This window comes from Artemia franciscana, chromosome 3 (genome assembly GCF_032884065.1).
Source record: "Artemia franciscana chromosome 3, ASM3288406v1, whole genome shotgun sequence".
NCBI classification, from domain to species: domain Eukaryota; kingdom Metazoa; phylum Arthropoda; class Branchiopoda; order Anostraca; family Artemiidae; genus Artemia; species Artemia franciscana.
Window position 1 is genome coordinate 21,149,799 of NC_088865.1, and position 21,433 is coordinate 21,171,231.

Here is a 21,433-nt window from a genome sequence, read left to right on the forward strand (position 1 = left end):
AGTTTTTAGTTTTTTTTGTAGTTTTTGCCTTTTTTTTTAGTTTTTTGTCCTGGTCGCTTTCTCTTTGAGTGTCGTCATTTATTAGTTTTTTCCTTTTTTTTTTTTAGTTTTTTATTGGTTTTTACCTTTATTTTAGCTTATTTTTCAGTTTTTTCCTTTTTTTTAGTTTTTTTTTATTTTTTATTTTTTTTAGTTTTTTACCTTTTTTTAGTTTTTTTAGTTTTTTTAGTTTTTTAGCTTTTTTACTTTTTTTATTAGTTTTTAGTTTTTTTTTTGTAGTTTTTTGCCTTTTTTTTAGTTTTTTCAGTTTTTTTTTTAGTTTTTTATTGGTTTTTACCTTTATAGTTTTTTTAGTTTTTTAGCTTTTTTATTTTTTTTATTAGTTTTTAGTTTTTTTTGTAGTTTTTGCCTTTTTTTAGTTTTTTCAGTTTTGACGTCACCTAATCCAGTTTTTTCAGGTGACGTCACCTGACACATCCATCCACACATCCATCCACACATCCATCCACAGACAACTTATTTTTATATATATAGATATATATATATATATATATATATATATATAAATATATATATATATATATATATATATATATATATATATATATATATATATATATATATATATATATATATATATATATATATATACAGTTTTTTTTAGTTTTTTTTAGTGTTTCCTTTTCTTAGTTTTTTCCTTTTTTAGTTTTTCTATTATAGAGTTTCTTCTTTTGATTGATTTGTTTTCTTCATTTTGTCAATGTTCATTCTAACATTGACGCTTGGAAAAATCTTTACGTGCCAAGTATGCTAAAGCTCCAACAATTTATAATAAACCTCAAAATATTGGGTATCTGTTTTAACATTTTTGAATTACTTAACTTCTTTTTTTTATTTTTTATTTTTTTTTTGTTTATTTTTTTTTTTAGTTTTTTATCTTTTTTCTTTTTGCGGTTTTCTTTTTCTTCTTTTATTTTTCAGCGTCACTATGAAATGTATATCGCCGAACCTTTGTCTTTTAAACTAAAATCTGGTAGGCATTGATGACCTTACCCAAGTCAAAATCCCAAACCCAATCATCATCGCATTCATTTTCAGTTTTGATATGTTTTGACTCTTGGCACGCTTTCTTTTCTTACTTTCTCTATCAGCCGCAAGTCTTTAGGCATAGACTCTTTGAGCAGCTTCCTCGGCTGTTGCCATTGTAGGTTCTTCATGTGTTTTTAACTAAGTAAAACTTGCGAATATACAACATTCTTCGCTGTCCCATTGTCTGTACAAATAAATAGATTGTCAGGTTTACCGACTCTTGAACATGCAACATATAATTGTCCATGGGAAAAACAATCCGTATTCAGATCTATATCTCATTATTCTAATGATTGCCCTTTGTGATTGCTAATCAAACATTCCCTGTGTCCCCATCGTCATTTATATATCCCCCCTGTGCCCCCCGACGTCCCCGTTGTAGTTGTGTCCGTGTGTCCCGGTTGTCATTTATTGTCGACAAACATGACGTCAGTCGACACACACGTCCCAGTCGTCATTTGTGTCCCGGTGTCCCAGTCTGTAATTTTTTTGGGGGTCCCGGTCGTCTTTTATATTCCCTGTGTCCCGGTCTGTATATACATTCGTTTTTGAATTTGAATATGATGAAATAATCTTTTTTTGTTTTTTCCATTTTTCTTTTTAGTTTCTTTTAGTTCTTACATTTTTTTGGCTTTTTTTATTTGTTTTTCTTTTTAGTTTTTTTGTAGTTTTTACGTTTTTAGTCTTTTTTATTTTATTTTTTTTAGTTTTCTTTTTCTCCTTTTTTTTCAGTCTTTTCCTTTTTTTAGTTTTTTTTCTTGTTCAGTTTCTAGTTTTTTAGTTTTTTTTATTTTTTTTTATTAGTTTTTATTTTTTCTTTTTACATTTTTTAGTTTTTTCTTTTTTTCTTTTTTAGTTTTTTTATGTAGTTTTTACCTTTTTTAGTTTTTTTTCTTCTTTTGTATTAATGCTAAATCCAAGGTTTGAACCTGGATCCTCTCGGACCTAGAACCTGGAACATAACGCTTTACCAACTCAGCTACTTCGGCTTGAATACATTTACCTTTTTTTTTATTTTAATTTTTATTTTTTTAGTTTTCTTTTTCTCCTTTTCTTTTTATAGTTTCTTTTTCTCCTCTTTTTCAGTTTTTTTCCTTTTTTTAGTTTCTTTTTTCTTTTTCAGTTTTTAGTTTTTTTAGTTTTTTTATTAGTTTTTAGTTTTTTTTTCTTTTTATTTTTTTTGTAGTTTTTACCTCTTTTTAGTTTTTTTTCTTTTTTAGTTTTTAGTTTTTTACCTTTTTCAGTTTTATATATATATATATATATATATATATATATACATATATATATATCTATATATATAAAAATAAGTTGTCTGTGGATGGATGGATGGATGGATGTGTGGATGGATGTGTCAGGTGACGTCACCTGAAAAAACTGGATTAGGTGACGTCAAAACTGAAAAAACTAAAAAAAGGCAAAAACTACAAAAAAAACTAAAAACTAATAAAAAAAATAAAAAAGCTAAAAAACTAAAAAAACTATAAAGGTAAAAACCAATAAAAAACTAAAAAAAAAACTGAAAAAACTAAAAAAAGGCAAAAACTACAAAAAAAAACTAAAAACTAATAAAAAAAGTAAAAAAGCTAAAAAACTAAAAAAACTAAAAAAACTAAAAAAAGGTAAAAAACTAAAAAAAATAAAAAATAAAAAAAAACTAAAAAAAAGGAAAAAAACTGAAAAATAAGCTAAAATAAAGGTAAAAACCAATAAAAAACTAAAAAAAAAAAGGAAAAAACTAATAAATGACGACACTCAAAGAGAAAGCGACCAGGACAAAAAACTAAAAAAAAAGGCAAAAACTACAAAAAACTAAAAACTAATAAAAAAAATAAAAAAGCTAAAAAACTAAAAAAACTAAAAAAAGGTAAAAAACTAAAAAAACTAAAAACTAAAAAAAACTAAAAAAGGTAAAAACTAAAAGAACTAAAAAAGAAAAAAATAAATGACGACACTCAAAGAGAAAGCGACCAGGACAAAAGGAATGTTCGATTAGCAATCAACAAAGCACCGGGACACAGGGAGTATAAATGACGACCAGGACATAAGTAAAAAAAAAAAAACTATCTATATATATAAAAATAAGTTGTCTGTGGATCTGTGGATCGTGGATCAGGTGACGTCACCTGAAAAAACTGGATCAGGTGACGTCAAAACTGAAAAAACTAAAAAAAGGCAAAAACTACAAAAAAAAACTAAAAACTAATAAAAAAAATAAAAAAGCTAAAAAACTAAAAAAACTAAAAAAAGGCAAAAACTACAAAAAAAACTAAAAACTAATAAAAAAGCTAAAAAACTAAAAAAACTAAAAAAAAGGCAAAAACTACAAAAAAACTAAAAACTAATAAAAAAAATAAAAAAGCTAAAAAACTAAAAAAACTAAAAAAAGGTAAAAAACTAAAAAATAAATAACGACCGGGACACAGGGACACAACTACAACGGGGACACCGGGGGAAACAGGGGGATATAAATGACGACCGGGACAAAAAAACTAAAAGAAATAAAAACTAAAAACTAATAAAAAAAACTAAAAAATCTAAAAATCTAAATAAGCTAAAAAAGAAAAAAAAGGAAAAAAATAAAGGAGAAAAACAAAACTAAAAAACGAATGTATATACAGACCGGGACACCGGGATACAAATGATGACCGGGACCCGGGACACAGGGAATATAAATGACGACCGGGACACAGGGACACAACTACAACGGGGACACCGGGGGAAACAGGGGGATAACCTGACAATCTATTTATATGCAAAGACAATGGGACAGCAAAGAATGTTGTATATTCGCAAGTTTATATAACATAGGGACACAACTACAATGGCGCGTAACTATTATGGCGCGTAACGACTTACGCGCGCGGGGGGGCTTGGGGGGGGCGCGAAGCGCCCCCACCAACTAGGTGTTGGGGTGGCGCGAAGCGCCACCCCAACAGCTAGTATATATATATATATATATATATTATATATATAAAAATAAGTTGTCTGTCCGTTACGCCAGATTATATCTTCTACATATATAAAAGAAAACAAACTAGAATGTAAAAACTGGAAATTGCATAAATATTTCAAAATATTTTGACAATTGATTAAAGTAATTCGGAAAAAGAAAAATGGTAAAAAACTAAAAAAAAACTAAAAAGAAAAAACTAAAAAAAAAATAAAAATTAAAAAGATTAAAAAAAGAAAAAACCTAAAAAGAAAAAACGTACAAAAATAAAAAAAATAAAAAACTAAAAAAAACTAAAAAAAGCTAAAAAACTAAAAAAAAGAAAAAACAAAAAAACTGGGAATTGCACAAATATTTCAATATATTTTGACAATAGATTAAAGTAATCCGAAAACCTTATAACAGATACACCAAATTTTGAGGTTTAATATAAATTGTGGGAGCTTTAGCATGCTTGGCACGTAAAGATTTTTCCATTTTCAACAAAGTTTTTTTTCATTTTCTCTATCACTCCATGTTAATCACATATTCAATAATACAATATGTACTAATAGTTACCGTAGCAGATTGGATTTGAAGTTCTCTTTCGAATTCGGAGGATGCAAGTTCAAGTCACTCCGCGGTAATACATCCAAATGATTCTTAGAGTTAGGCAGCGGTACAAAGTACCGCTGCCTAAGCGCCAAAGCGGTAAGCAATCAACAAAGCACCGAGACACAAATGACGACCGGGACACAGTGAGTATAAATGACGACCAGGACATAAGTAAAAAAAAAAAACTAAAAAAACTAAAAAAATGGTAAAAACTACAAAAACTAAAAACTAATAAAAAAACTAAAAAATCTAAAAATCTAAATAAACTAAAAAAGAAAAAAAAGAAAAAAGGAAAAAAATAAAGGAGAAAAACAAAACTAAAAAACGAATGTATATACAGACCGGGACACCGGGATACAAATGACGACCGGGACACAGACGTCGTGTTTGTCCGCATATTGACGTCTGAATTATTTCACACTAATACAAAAGAAGAAAAAAAACTAAAAAAGGTAAAAACTACAAAAAAAACTAAAAAGAAAAAAAAACTAAAAAAGCTAAAAAACTAAAAAAAACTAAAAAACTAAAAACTAAAAAAAACTGAAAAAACTAAAAAAAGGCAAAAACTAAAAAAAAACTAAAAACTAATAAAAAAACTAAAAAAGCTAAAAAACTAAAAAAACTAAAAAAGGTAGTTGGGTGGGGCGCGAAGCGCCCCCACCAACTAGGTGTTGGGGTGGCGCGAAGCGCCACCCCAACAGCTAGTATATATATAAAAATAAGTTGTCTGTCTGTCTGTGGATCTGTGGATCAGGTGACGTCATGTTTCGGCTGACGTCATGAAATTAGTTGCCGTCATTTTTGCTTTGAAGGTGACGTCATTCAAGTTATATAAGACATATGTTCGCGTAGAAATCTATTAATGTTTAAGTTTACAATGACTGATGAAGATGCTCAAAGAGTCAATGCCAAAAAACTTGCTGCTGATAGAGAAAGTCAGAAAAGAAAGCGTGCCGAGGAACTACCAGAGCAACGCGAAAGCAGACTTGCTGCTAAAAGAGAAAGTGAAAAAAGAAGGCGTGCCGAGGAATCAAAAGACAAGCAGGGAAACAGGCTTGAGGCTGATAGAGAAAGAAAGAACAGAAAGCATGCCAGAGCAACACAGAAGCAGACTTGCTGCTAAAAGAGAAAGTGAAAAAAGAAGGCGTGCCGAGGAATCAAAAGACCAGCAGCGAAACAGGCTTGAGGCTGATAGAGAAAGAAAGAACAGAAAGCATGCCGAGGAACTACCAGAGCAACGCAGAAGCAGACTTGCTGCTAAAAGAGAATGTGAAAAAAGAAGGCGTGCCGAGGAATTACAAGAACAGCAAGAAATCAGGCTTGCTGCTGATAGAGAAAGTAAGAAAAGAAAGTGTGCCGAGGAATCACAAGAACAGCAAGAAATCAGGCTTGCTGCTGATAGAGAAAGTAAGAAAAGAAAGCGTGCCGAGGAATTACAAGAACAGCAAGAAATCAGGCTTGCTGCTGATAGAGAAAGTAAGAAAAGAAAGCGTGCCGAGGAATCAGAGCAATCTGAAAGTTATCGCCTGGCATTCAGGTACAACCCAGTCGATGATTATAGCTTGAGTAGATGTGTTCAAATCGGGACAATGTCTAAAATTTGTCCCTATTGCAAGGCCTTGAAATTCAATGGTGAAACAATGGGAATGTGTTGCGCCTCAGGAAAAGTTAAACTTCCTCTATTGGCTGCACCACCAGAGCCATTGAAGACTTTCCTTACTGGAACTACGTCAGAATCTAAGCGTTTTTTGTCAAAAATCAGACAATACAACTCATGTTTCCAAATGACGTCGTTTGGAGCCCAAATCGAAAATCCAGATCAATTCATGTCTACTTTCAAAGTAAAAGGGCAAATTTATCATAAAGCAGGGTCGCTTCTACCATTCTCAGGCGAGAATCATAAATTTTTACAATTGTACTTCATCAGTGATAGAAATTCTGAATTGAATGCACGTTGCGAAATTTCTCCCAACGTTGAAAGGACAATCGTTTCCCAATTGCAACATCTTTTCCACGAAAATAATAATTTAGTGCGTCTGTTCAAAACAGCCATCGATTTGATGCCTACTGATACTCATAAAATTGTTATTTCCGCTGACAAAACGCCTCCTGGCCAACATGTGCGTAGATACAATGCTCCGACTATCGACGAATTGGCAATCGTTATGGTCGGTGATCAGTTTTTACCTCGAAATATTATTCTACATAAGCGAAACGCTCAGTTGTTAAGAATTGCTGAAACTCATCGATGCTACGATGCCCTACAATATCCTATCATTTTTTGGGATGGAGCCGACGGCTATCACTTTAATATTAAATTGATGAATCCAGCCCCTAACAAAGAGATGAATAAGAAATGCAGTGCAATGCATTATTATTCCTATAGACTAATGATTCGGCAGGATGAAGAAAATTATATTTTAAAATGCCGTGAATTGTTTCACCACTTTGTCGTGGATATGTATGCTAAAATTGAATCAGAACGTTTGCTATATATCCGCCTGAATCAGACCCCGCTCCGCTCTGAACAATACATTCATTTGCGAGATGTAGTTATAAATGACGGTAATACCACAAACGTTGGAAGATTAACAATTTTACCTTCGTCATATGCTGGCAGTCCCCGTCATTTGCATGAATATGCTCAAGATGCTATTGCGTATGTTCGTCTCTATGGTCGTCCAGATTTATTTATTACATTTACATGTAATCAATCTTGGGACGAGATACTGCAGCTTTTACTTCAAGGACAATCGGCGGTTCATAGGCATGACATTACGGCACGTGTCTTCCGGCAAAAGTTGAAATCACTGATAAACTACCTTGTAAAACATGAAGTGTTTGGGTCAGTGCGATGCTGGATGTACTCAGTGGAATGGCAAAAACGAGGTTTGCCACACGCACATATACTAATCTGGCTACATAAAAAAATTACTTCAAACGAAATTGATGATGTGATTTCCGCTGAAATACCTGATAAAAATGTCGATAAGGGGTTACATGATATTATTGTAAAAAATATGATACATGGACCTTGCGGGGCACTGAACGAAAATTCACCATGCATGGCCAAAGGAAGGTGCACAAAGCAATATCCTCGACTTTTAGTACCCAAAACAATTACTGGCAATGATGGTTACCCACAATATAGAAGAAGATCTACTGAAGATGGCAGTAAAACAGCAATAATAAAGAAGCGTAACGGTACCACCATCGAAGTAGATAACCAGTGGGTTGTTCCATATTCCCCATTATTATCAAAAACATTTAATGCACACATAAACGTTGAATACTGCAACTCCGTAAAGGCAATCAAATACATATGTAAATACGTCAACAAAGGCAGTGACATGGCAGTTTTTGGCTTGCAGTCCGAAATCAAAGATTTCGATGAAATCGTAGAATATCAGGCTGGAAGATACATAAGCAGTAATGAAGCTGTTTGGCGAACTCTTTCATTGCCGATACATGAACGTAGTCCAGCTGTTGTTCACTTAGCTGTACATTTACAGAATGGTCAACGTGTTTATTTCATGGAAACCAACGTGCAACAAAGAGTCCTGAATCCACCGGATACAACATTAACAGCTTTTTTTTCGCTTTGCAAAAATGATTCTTTTGCAAAAAAAACTGCTGTATACTGAAGTGCCTTCGTATTACACGTGGAATACTAAAAATAAAGTATTTGAACGTCGAAAACAGGGTAAGTCAGTCGACGACCAACCTACCATCTTCAAAGATACCACGATAGGAAGACTCTACACCGTTCACCCCAATCAACATGAATGCTTCTTTCTACGCCTGCTTTTGGTGAATGTACCCGGTCCGACATCCTTTGAGTATTTGAGGACTGTAAATGGTACTATACATGACACTTACCGTAGTGCATGCCAAGCTCTGAATTTATTGGAGAATGACCAACACTGGGATAACTGCATCAATGACGCGTGCGAAACGTCAACCCCAAGTCAAATTCGTGCATTGTTTGGCATCATTTTAACAACTTGCTCTCCATCAGCTCCTACAGAGTTATGGGAAAAATATAAGTCAAAAATGTCCGAAGATATACTTCATCGAAAACAGTTAGAGACGTCAGACATGACTTTTGATTTTACATCAGAAATTTATAACTACACTTTAGTTGTTATAGAAGATTTGTGCATAAGTATGGCAAACAAACCTCTTCAGGATTTGGGAATGCCTTCACCTAACCGTATCGCTGCTGTTTCGACATGTGTAGAATTGGATCGTGAACAAAGTTACAGTACGAGTGATCTATTGTCGTATGTACAAAATAACATTTCCAAGTTAACGTCGGAACAAAAAGACATTTATGATACGATAATGCATTGTGTCGATAACAACGTTGGAGAAATTTTCTTTTTGGATGCGCCAGGAGGTACTGGTAAAACGTTTGTGATAAAACTGATTCTGGTATCAATTCGATCTAAAAATGATATAGCGTTGGCAATTGCGTCGTCCGGAATAGCCGCAACATTGCTGCCTTGTGGAAGAACTGCTCATTCCGCTTTGAAATTGCCTCTGAACTTGCATTCTACAGAAACTCCCACGTGCAATATTTCCAAATCATCTGGGATGGGTAAAGTATTGCAGCAATGCAAACTTATTATTTGGGATGAGTGCACAATGGCACACAAAAAATCGCTCGAGGCTCTGGATCAATGCTTGAAAGATTTGCGAGGGAAGTCGAAACCCTTTGGCAACACCTTAATATTGCTTGCGGGAGATTTCAGGCAAACATTACCTATAATACCTAGATCAACTCCTGCAGACGAAATGAATGCTTGCCTGAAAAATTCTAATTTATGGGCACACGTAAAAACATTAAAATTAACTACAAATATGCGTGTCCGATTGCAAAACGATGACTCTGGTCAAACATTTTCAGATCAATTGCTGGCAATGGGAAACGGAAAGCTCCCAGTAGACTCAATTTCAGGACGTATACAACTACCTGCTGATTTCTGTAATTTAGTGACGTCCAAAAATGAATTGATTGAAAAAGTATTTCCGAATATTCTAAAAAATTATAAAAATAATAAATGGCTAAGTGAAAGAGCGATTCTCGCACCCAAAAATATAGACGTCCACGAAATCAACAATATTGTTTTGACCAAGATTCAACACCAGGCAGTCCTTTACAAGTCAGTCGACACAGTTTTGGAACCAAATGAAGCGGTTAATTATCCATCTGAATTTTTAAATTCCATAGATCTTTCAGGGTTTCCACCAAACGCGCTACAACTAAAAATAGGCGTACCAATAATACTTTTTAAGAAATATAAACCCACCAAAGCTTTGCAATGGCACTCGACTTGCCGTAAAAAAAAAATGGAAAACCTAATAGAGGCCACAATCCTGACAGGGCCTTTTGAGGGTGAGGCTGTTCTTATTCCTCGCATTCCCTTTATTCCAACAGATCTGCCTTTTCAATTTAAAAGATTGCAATTCCCAATTTGATTAGCATTTGCAATCACCATTAACAAAGCTCAAGGTCAATCATTAGAAAAATGTGGTATTGATCTTAATACTGATTGTTTTTCCCATGGACAATTGTACGTTGCATGTTCGAGGGTCGGTAAACCTGACGATCTATTTATATGCAGCGAGAATTGGACAGCGAAGAATGTTGTATATTCGCAAGTTTTACGCAGTTAATTTGTATTTCGGAACCAAATGAAGCGGTTAATTATCCATCTGAATTTTTAAATTCCATAGATCCTTCAGGGTGTCCACCACACCTGCTACAACTAAAAATAGGCGTACCAATAATACTTTTAAGAAATATCAACCCACCAAAGCTTTGCAATGGCACGCGACTAGCCGTAAAAAAAAAAATGGAAAACCTAATAGATGCCACAATCTTGACAGGGCCTTATGAGGGTGAGGCTGTTCTTATTCCTCGCATTCCCATGATTCCAACGGATCTGCTTTTTCAATTTAAAAGATTGCAATTCTATCTATATAAAAACGAGTTGTGTGTATGCATGTTTGTTTGTTTGTAAAAAGAGCGTTTGCATATGACGTCATTATTAGTACATACGGCTTTGTATATGGACAGACAATGGGAAAGCCAAGAATGTTGTATATTCGCAATTTTTACGTAGTTTGAAACACATATATAAATCTATCTATATTCACAGGTGGGACACAGGGACACAACTACAATGGCGCGTAACTAATATGGCGCGTAACGACTTACGCGCCATAACATTTAGTATTATATATTATCAAAGGTCGGAGACAGGGACACAGCTACAATGCTGTGTAACTAATATGGCGCGTAACGACTTACACGCACGGGGGGTTTGGGGGGTGCGAAGCTCCCCCACCAACTAGGTGTTGGGGTGGCGCAAAGTGCCACCCCAACAGCTAGTCTACTATAAGCCAAATTTATACATGGCAAAATGACGCTTAGAAATGAAATGCGACTGAAATGCTACAACATAGTGGGGAATGTAAAGACCAACCGAAATGCAACAGTATAGACACACCAAAAGAGATTGGAGGCTCTAAGTTAACCTTTGTTAACTCTAAGTCGACTCTACGTTAACATATTCTACTTTAGCCTTTGTGATGAAATTAAAACCTTCAAAGTTTACACCTTTTACATTTATGTCAGACGTAAGGGGGACAGCGAGGCACAAGAAATGAAGCATTCAACCAACTTTTTGTGTCACTCGATTTTGTGCTTATCTTCAAATCTCAACGCATATACGATTATAATTTCCTGCCTTGTATGTCTTGAAATATATTGCTTCCTAGTTCAACTTGTCTTAAACTTAAGATTTAAATAAGAGAAAAAATTGGCATTGACTTGGAATCTGATTCCCATAGACTGTAGGTCCAGGCAAGGTGATCTATATCCCTTCTTATAAGATATCGTGCTTTGTTTTTTCTTAACATTATATTTCATTAGAAAAAAAAGCAGTTAATTTTTACATAATCTCTCCGGCATTTCAACTATGGAACACTCTTAGCAAATAGCCTAAAAAAAAACTCCCTTGATCTTACTTGGACTTAACATCCGACGTTGAAATTTTTGCTATAAAACGGGGCTCCCGAGGAGATATCCACTTTTCATCACCTAATGTATATCTTAAAATAATACGGTGCCAAGATGTTTTCTCTCCTTGAAAACCCTACCCCCCAAAAAACACCTTAAATACTCCCTTTCCCTAAGAAATTTCCCCCGGAAAATCCTCCCTGAAAAGTTAACCCCTTGGAAATACTCTCCCGTGGAGAACTTCCTTCAGAAAAATTTCCCAGGAAAAGTTTCCCGCACAGAAAATTGCCCTCTTCATTTTCCAAAAAACACGGCATCGTATCTTCATTTTTGAAATGGCCATTCTGTTCAAAATAGCAAAAATATCAATTGGGTTCGACAACCTCCATTACAAGGGCTGTAAGATATTCAAATTGCCCAATATTGATAAATAATACTTTTATAGGAAGGGTGGTGTATAAACTCTCAAGGGGGCAGGGGTTCGTTTTAAGGCTAAAACATATAAATCTCATTGTGGTTTCAAGGATGCACATAATTACTTCAAGGGAAGGGACAGGGATGGAATTAGAATTTGGTATTTAATTTGTAAGGCCAAAAATGAAATATTTGGGATATTTCTGGTCTATGCAATATAGCTTGAGGTAAATCTCACCTCGCTGGATTTATACTTAGAATCATTAGTATCAGCGGAGGTTACGTTTTTGGATTCTTACACCAGATTACTATTGCCATTTGCCACAGTCTCTTGTTGTTGTTTTTCCCAAACAACACTATTTCTTAGCTGGTTCTCAAATAGTATAGTCAAATTTTCTTATTGCTACATTTCCAAGGACGATGTACGAATGAATAACTAAGAGTTGCATCATTTCGTTCATGATATATTGCCATTGCTATTTTAGAACATTAAAAATATGCTCAATAATAATAGTAATAAAAAATAGAACTAATTTCATCGATGTTGTTTTTTTTTTGTTTTTTTAAACCATTAAGTCATTACGAAATTGAAAGTTGCAAAACTAGGTTTAGTTTTAGTCGTTTATGATGGCTTTGGGCTTCTTTTAGGCGAACAAATTACTGGCAAACAATGTTAGTCAACAATTGCAAGAATAGATATATTTATTATCAGTGGTAGATCAGGAATGTCTTATGCGAGAGCATTAATTTGTATTTTGGATGAAAATAACCGGCAATGTTTTCAAAATCAATTGAAGATTATTTAATTTTACAAATTAAATCTATGTTTAATCATATAATTTTTACATACTTACATCATTACGCTACTTACTAACAATATAATAATATCTTTATTACTACTATTTTTATGTATATTATTGCTGAATTTATTATGCAGTTTTACTCAAGTTGTTCTTACTGCTTATAAAGCTTTTAAATGTCAAATAAAATTCTGAAAGTTTCAGTCAAATGCGAAAAATTTTATTCCGTGCCATTTTGAAAGATTGGCGTTTATAAATAAAAAAAGTATCTTTTTATGTCTAATTTTACGGAAGAGGTTAAGCTAATTTTAAATATGTTTTCACCTCAATGTAGAGCAGGGCTTCTTAAACTATGGGTCGCGACCCTATTTGGGGTCGCGTAGCAAAATTATGGGGTCGCGAGTGATAAAAATACACTTTAAAAAAAATGTTTTTTAACTTAAAAAATTATCTTTATAAAGAAAAATAACAATCATCGTAGATAAATATATCATAAAATCTTCTTGTTCGGAAAGACTGTTTCCTAACAAGAATTTCTATTCTGATCATTTCCATTCCGATCATTTTAATATCTTGTATAAATTTACTGTGAATCAAAAGATGTTATAGAGATTTATAAAAAATGTAGATTTATTTTTGTCAATCTCTTAAAACTGAAATAATCCTGATGAATCTTATCAACAAAATTTCTATATTGTTATAGTGTTATTTCGAAGAAACTATATAAGCATTTCGTGTTATTTTCATTTAGCCATTGTATGATTGTGATCGAAGTGCATGTTTCCAAATTAGTCAGTTTAACTCTTTCGCGACTGACGGGACCTTACAGTCCCGGCATGTAAAAATCCTTTGGGCGCTTCTTAACCCTTTCAGACCTGAACCAAGAAGGAGTTGCGTAAAAATTCTGAAAATAGCAGAGAGTGATCCTGGAGGTTCAACTAGAAAAGGTTTATTTTTTTAAATTTTTATTTCATTCCATATCCAAAATGTGAATGGTTACCATATGGTCACGTCAGGTATATACAGATACTATTTTAGGTGAAAATTTGTGAAACAGTTGCGATCTGAGTTCAAGCACAGTCGAACTTTGCACTTCGAACACATGATTCGACTGGTTCCACCCCTAACGCACTTCTCATAGCGACACCTTCCCTTTTCAGTCGTATCCGGAAAATGCGAGGTCTGGTCAAACCTCACTGATTCCGAAGGCATCCCGTCTCGCGAGGTAGTCGTATTGCGCTTGATCACTGATAAGGATGGTCTTCCAACTCGAGGACTTTGAGATACGCCAGTAAGAACCAACCCACGAGCAATGTCCATTTTGAAGTACAGCAGAGACATGTGCTGAACATTGATCTGCTTACACTGTCGGCGGTGTATCAGCCAGGCGTTGTTCACAGCCATGTCAAAGAAGTAGTAAACAATCCTCATATACCATTTCTTAGAGCAAATGTCAGCCCTGTAAAGCTCCAGGAACATGTCAGCAAGATCTACGCCCCCCATTGATTTGTTGTAGTCACAGACGATTCGGGGGCGATCAACTTCGACGTATTTCCGTGTTGTGCCATCCCATCTCTGACACTTATCAATTGGGGTGACTGCACAGTATGAAGAAGCCAAATGGACTGGTTTGTTGTCATACCATTTTACTACCGATACTTCTGAATGTCTTTCAAAACGGAAGTCCACTGACCCTCGTCCTTTCTTCTTCATGTTGGCGTCGGTATCTAGAACAGCGCCCCTCATTCTGTTGCTGCGTATCGTACCACATGACTCGATGCCATATTCAACCCGGAGCTTTGAATGAGATCGATGCCAGTATAGAAGTTATCAAAGAACAACTTGAAGTTCATGAACCTTGGCAGATTTTCTACAAGCCGAAGGACAACGTCAGTACCTTGGCCAAGTTCAGAAATTTCAACAGCTCCTTTTCCTGTATATATCTCTATGTCATACACTATTCCACTGATGCCGGCTCTCGTGAAAACCTTTACACCCCTCGAGTGGGGCTTGTCCTTCAAGTACTGTCGAAATCCAATTGTTCCTTTAAATGGGATCATCTGTTCGTCAATACTTTGGATCTCTTCAGGGTCTATTTTTTTCAGATTCTCCCTGAATGCGTCGTATAGTCTTCTGATCTTGAACAGTTTATCATGACCAACCTCCCCTTTCGGTATCATTAAGGTGTCATCGCAAATGTGGAAAAAAGACCTCAAGCTGATGAACCTATCTCTGCTCATGGTATCAGCCACCGGGGAATATCGTATTCCATTCTCCCAGTACATTCTAATAGCCGGAAGTTTGAGAAGGCTCATAAGCATTTGAACTCCAAGAAATCTGCGCAGCTCTTGAAGGGAAAGTTTCAGAGCAAGATTCTTCTTTCTCATGGCATTCAGATTCGTTTGGTCTACAATGTTTGAAAGAATATCTTCTGTGATAAACATTCGGAAGAGATCAAGGGGCGTTTGTACCTCGTCATAGTGTGGCATAGAACCCTTCCATGTAATATTTCGAGGTTCGGGCTCCGTTTTTATCCACTTGTATTGCTTTGCCTCCTTCGCTACCTTCTTTTTTGCTACTGGTTTTGCCGTGACCTGAGGAGCATCAGTTGGAGTTACTAGACCGGCTACTGCTTGGGAAGGAGCATTTTTTTGAGCTCTTGTAAGGACAAAGGGTTCCACAGGTGCAGTAACTGTTGCTGACTGTGTTGCAGAAGAAGCTGACAGTGGTGCTGATGATGTGCTTGAAGAACTGTTTGACGCTGTTGTATCATTCAATCCCGGGAGAGGCAAATCGAATTGATCCGTGTCGTCGCCATTGTCTAACTCGAACCTGCCAAGCATTGCTAAGGGGATGTGGTCTGTGTGGTCGATATCCTCTTCATCTCTTCCGTCTTCATTGCCCTAACAGTTGAGAGAACGTAAAGGCTGAAATTCTTGATCTGGATTGTCTGGTGCCCAGTTTGGGTCGTCGTCGTCGGAAGAGATATCGATATCTGAATCACAATCAGGTATGAATAAAAGCCTTGCTGCTTCTTCTGCAGTCATTTTCTTGGTAACTCTTCTACTTCTTTCCTTGATCAGTCTCTCTTCCAAGGGCTTGGGACCATGACCTCTCATGGAGTCAGAGCTCGTGCTTGGATCAGCTGAAAAGAAATTCAAGGTAAGTGCATCACTTAATAACAACAATAATAATAGTATATTGCAATAAAATAGCCCATTGGCCTCAACACTTGCCTGAGGCATCCCACAAAATAGCTTTTTTACCCTTGTTTCAGTAAAAATGAGGAACAGAAAGAAAATGTGCCTATTCCCGATCATAAAAAGGACTTTCTGCCTCGTTTGCTGTACAAATCTGCCTAGGTATGGTTTGGCACTGAATGCCTGACGTGACCATTTGGTAACCGATCGTTAGCAACCTTGTTTGCGGCTAAACTACAGCTCAGAATTAGACTAGTGATATCTCATTCGAAAGAACGCATTCTTAGCTACAAAATAAGATCATAATCAGGCTCTGAACTTACCAGAAACGTCCAGATCATCGAGGTCGAAATCTGCACCTTTCCTCTTTTTCGACATTTTATGTTTTGTCTAAACTTGGACGCTCGCTCGACCGCTCCGGTAAAGGTTGAGGGACAATAAATTCAAACGCGACAGAGTCAAGCAAGCGCTATCTAGTGGAAAAGAAATCACGGTTGTGACTTTGTCGAGTCGAGAGAAAAAAAATAGGAGGCGAGCGGTATCCGTATGGTGACCACAGGCATGAAAGGGTTAATTGATTGATATCACCAGAATTGAACGATGTGCTTCAGGATGCTGTTAATTTCATAAATTTTATTAAGAGCCATGCCCTTGACAGTCGCTTATTTTCAAATCTCTGTAAGGATACGGATTCCAACTAGGCAATTTTGTTATTACATGCAAAGTAAGATGGTTGTCAAGAGGTCAAGGTTAAAAAAAAATATCAAACAGTTCGTGGTAACGAAATTGTAGTAAGGAGCGACCCGGCTCAATAGAAACCAAAACTCTAAAAAACGGAATTTTGTTAGGAATAGCTACATCAAAAGAATTGGATTTTAATGCTGATTTTAAATGTATAAGTTTAATCAAGTTTAGTCTTACCCATCAAAAGTTATGAGCCTGAGAAAATTTGGCTTATTTAAGAAAATAGGGGAAACACCCCCTAAAAGTCATAGAATCTTAACGAAAATCACACCATCAGATTCAGCGTATCAAAGAACGATACTGTAGAAGTTTTAAGCTCCTATCTACAAAAATGTGGAATTTTATATTTTTTGCCAGAAGGCAGATCACGGATGCGTGTTTATTTGTTTGTTTTTTTGTTCTCCCCCCCCCCCCAGGGGTGATCATATCGACCCAGTGGTCCTAGAATGTTGCAAGAGGGCTCATTCTAACGGAAATAAAAGGTTCTAGTGCCCTTTTTAAGTAACCATAAATATGGAGGGCACCTAGGCCCCCTCCCACGCTAATCATCTTTCCAAAATCATTGGATCGAAATTCTGAAATAGCCATGCTATTCAGCATAGTCGAAAAACCTTATAACTATGTCTTTGAGGACGATTTAATCCCCCACAGTGCCCGTGGGAGGGGCTACAAGTTATAAACTTCGACCTTTGCTCACATATAGTAATGATAATTGGGAAGTGTACAGACGTTTTCAGACGGATTTTTGTGGTTGGGGGGAGAGTTGTTGAGAAGAGGGGGGTATGTTGGGGGAGCTTTCCATGGAGTAATTTGTCATGGGGGAAGAAAATTTCCATGAAGGGAGTGCAGGATTTTCTAGCATTAGTTAAAAAAAACAATAAAAAAATTAATATGAAAAAGTTTTTTCATCTGAAAGTAAGGAGCAGCATTAAAACGAACAAAAATTACTACGCAAATGAGGGGATTCGTCCCCTCCTCAATACCTCACTCTTTACGCCAAAATATTTTCAGTAATTTCAACTATTTATTCTACGGCCTTTGTGATTCAGGGGTCATTCTGTGATTCAGGGGAATTGGGACAAAACTTAAGCTTTGTTGTAAATAGCGAGGTACTGCTGAGGGGATAAACTCCCTCATATACGTAATAAAAATATACGAGTACAAAAGTTCGTTACGTAAACTAATTCGTAAGTTACGTATATCGTTTACTAATAAAAACGTTTGTAAAAAATTAAATGTTCTAGTTGCCTTTAAAGTTACCTAAAAACTGCGGGGGGGGGGGAGACTAGGCCTCTTCCATCGCTCCTTTTTTCCCAGACTCATTCGATAAAAACTATGAGGAAGCCATTTAACCAAAAAATAAATATGCAAATTTCGTTTTAATTAATTGTATGTGGAGAGCCAAAATCAAAACATGCATTAATTCAAAAACGTTCAGATATTAAATAAAAAAAATAAGTTTTTTAACTGAAAGTAAGGACCGACATTAAAACTTAAAACGAACAGAAATTACCTCGTATATGAAAGGGGCTGGTCTCTCCTCAACGCCCCGCTCTTTACGCTAAAGTCTTTTACTGTTTTAAAAAGTAGAGTTGAGAGAAAGTGTCAAACTTTAGCGTAAAGAGCGGGGTTTTGAGGAGGAACCAGCCCCTTTCATATACAAAGGAATTTCTCTTCTTTTTAAGTTTTAATATCGCTCCTTACTTTCAGTTAAAAAAAAATGTTTTTTTTTATTTAATTGTTATTAAAGGACGAGATCGAAATATTTTTAACTGAACGAAAATGTGAATTTGCTGGGTTTTTTTTCAAAATGAGCTGTGGCTATCCAAGCTGTGTTATATGTCAGATATTTTTGCCAAGTTAAACGATCTTAACTTGTCTCTTCTAGGAAAAAATTGCGATATATTTACTTCAAACGATAAAATTAAAAGTGTTATTAAAAAGATCAGCATTTGGAAAAGTAGGATCGAAAAAAATTCGTTCGAGATGTTTTCCAGCGTCGACAATTTGGTAATTGAGAAAATTCATCATAAAACTTGTATTGAAAAAACTATTGTAGATCACTTAAAAGCACTAGAAATACAGTTCCGGACATAATTTATATTAAATATTGATTTACAAAAAATAGTTTGGATTCAAAAGCCATTTTGGATTGGCTTAAGTGAGATTGATCATCTGCCACTTAAAGCTCAAGAGGAATTTGCTGAGCTTTCGTGTGACTCAAACTTAAAAGTACAATTCAAGAAAAAAAGCCCTTGACTGAATTCTATATCGGAACTAGAACTGAATTTCCCACAATCGCCGATATGGTGTTAAATGTACTTCTGCCATTCAACACCACGTTATTATGTGAAGTTACTTCCTCAGCTCTAACACACATTAAGTCCCAATATCGTTCAGCGATAAAAATGTTGAAGAGGTCTTACATCCAGCAGTTTCAAACATTACACCAAGATTTGATTTGTTATGCCATAAGAAAACAGGCACATCCATCTCATTAAATTTTTAACTTAAACTTTTATTTAATATTTACCACGCAATGACTTGGATATATTTGAGAGAATTAAGATGGTCAGAATCCACTTTGTTTTTGAAACTGTAATAAAAACATTTTTATAACATTTTGTACATATTTCAATTTTAGATTTTTATATATTTCAAACCGAATTCTAAATTTACATGTTTTCATATGCATATGTATGTTGTTACCTAATAAATATATCAACAAAAAATAGTAATTTATTTTTATTTTTTATTCGTTGGGGTCGTTAAGAAATTCGCAATCATAAATGGGGTCGGGAATTACAAAAGTTTAAGAAGCTATACGGTGCTATTTTGCGGTTTTTCCCTTGTATGTGTCAATTGATTTTGAATTAAACCCGATATGGTGGAAATTGTTTTATCATATATGAAATCTCATACATGTCGGTATGTGAGGGAATACATAAAATCTTATCAGAAAAGAAAGATAAAATATAGAGTAGTATTTAGATAGAGTGGATATGTGTGGATTCGTCTGTTAAGTGTACTGAAAGAATGAAGTGTCTAAGCAATGAAATATATTTAAAAAAGCCATGAAATTAAGGATAAAAAATTACAGTTGAGGATCAAAGTGATGCATGGAAAGAGTATAAATCTGCGTTAATGATATTAGAGAGGTGGCTAGCTATTTTTAGATCTAAATATACATATGAACTCAAATAGTCTGATTGAGTGAGAGGCAAATCTGGCATAAGGTCGTTTTAGGATCGTATAAAAATGATGATTATTCGCATAAAAAAAAAAGTGATTCTTTTTACAGGAAGAATGAATGCAATCATCGACTTCACCAGAAAGAGATAATACTAGAAATAGTTTAATTTTCAAATCTTTAATAGTATTGATTTAGTTGGGTTAGGGGTGTCCAAGGAAGCTATAATTTATATTTATAATTAAAGTTTAGAAAGAAATTAATTATGTTGGATGTAGGCTAATTGAAGTTTTGCAGGGTCTTTACCGGGGGTCCCATGGGAAATATGTAGCATTAGTTGTATAGAGTTGAAAAGAAAAGTGTCATATATTAAGAGAAAAATGTCGGGGAAGAACATATTAAGTGTCAGGTTTCCTGGTATATTCAAACATTACGTAAATAAAATCAAAGAATACAAAAAAAATATGAAACTTTATATAGCGGAATTAGGGCTCAGTCTTGTTTTGCCTGTTAGTTTTTCATACGTTTTACATTCTTTTGTTTTTACAGGTAGAGTGAATACAATCATTGATTTCACTAGGAAGGGAATACACTAGAAACAGTTTTATTTGTAAATCTTAATTAGTATTGAATCATCGTTGTTAACCACATTAGCATAAAATATAAAATATTAATATTTTCTCGAGTGTGTTTGCATATCGAAGAAGAGTTATTGATAAACTAAAAACTTGAAATTACTATTGCATAAGTGCAAGAGATATATTTGTGCATTATTTTAAAGCGGATAATATCTGAAATTGAGAAAAATTTCCTGAATCGGGTATTTTCTCAGTAAGGGTAAACAATAATATCCTCAAATTGACCACAGAAAAATTTAAGAAAAATATCTCCCATCCATTATGTTGGCTCATTTACCCTTTAAATGTTTGATCTGACATAAAATTAGGATGGAAGATATCGGGGCGGCTCATAAATCAAATATTAGAAAATGTACCAGCAATTTAAGAGGAAAAATCAAAAATCAGTAAAAACTTTAGCGTAAAGAGCAGGGTGTTGAAGAAGGAGCAGCCCCTTTCATATACGGGGTAATTTCTGTTAGTTTTAAGTTTTAATGTCACTCCTTACTTTCAGTTAAAAAAACTTGTTTTTTTATTTAATTTCTGAACGTTTTTTAGTTAATCCATGTTTTGATTTCGGCTCTCCGCAGATGAATGATTAAAGCAAAATTTGCATATTTATTTATTTGGCTAAATGGCTTTCCCATAGTTTTGATCGAATGATTTTGCGAAAAAAAGGAGGGGAAGGAGGCCCAGTTGCTCTCCAATTTTTTGGGTACTTAAAAAGGCAACTAGAACTTTTAGTTTTTACTAACGTTTTCATTATTAAAGATATACGTAACTTACGAATTAGCTTACGCAATAA

At 34.7% G+C, this 21,433-nt stretch overlaps 2 protein-coding genes across 2 annotated transcripts; both read right to left on the reverse strand.

Annotated features, from left to right (window-relative positions):
- Nucleotides 1–13,906: 13,906 nt before the first annotated feature.
- On the reverse strand, nt 13,907–14,590 carry LOC136025496 (piggyBac transposable element-derived protein 3-like). The gene has a single exon (XM_065701527.1). The coding sequence runs from the start codon at nt 14,588–14,590 to the stop codon at nt 13,907–13,909; it is 684 nt and encodes a 227-aa protein (XP_065557599.1).
- Nucleotides 14,591–14,619: 29 nt separating this feature from the next.
- On the reverse strand, nt 14,620–15,720 carry LOC136025498 (piggyBac transposable element-derived protein 2-like). The gene has a single exon (XM_065701528.1). The coding sequence runs from the start codon at nt 15,718–15,720 to the stop codon at nt 14,620–14,622; it is 1,101 nt and encodes a 366-aa protein (XP_065557600.1).
- Between the last annotated feature and the right edge of the window lie 5,713 nt (nt 15,721–21,433).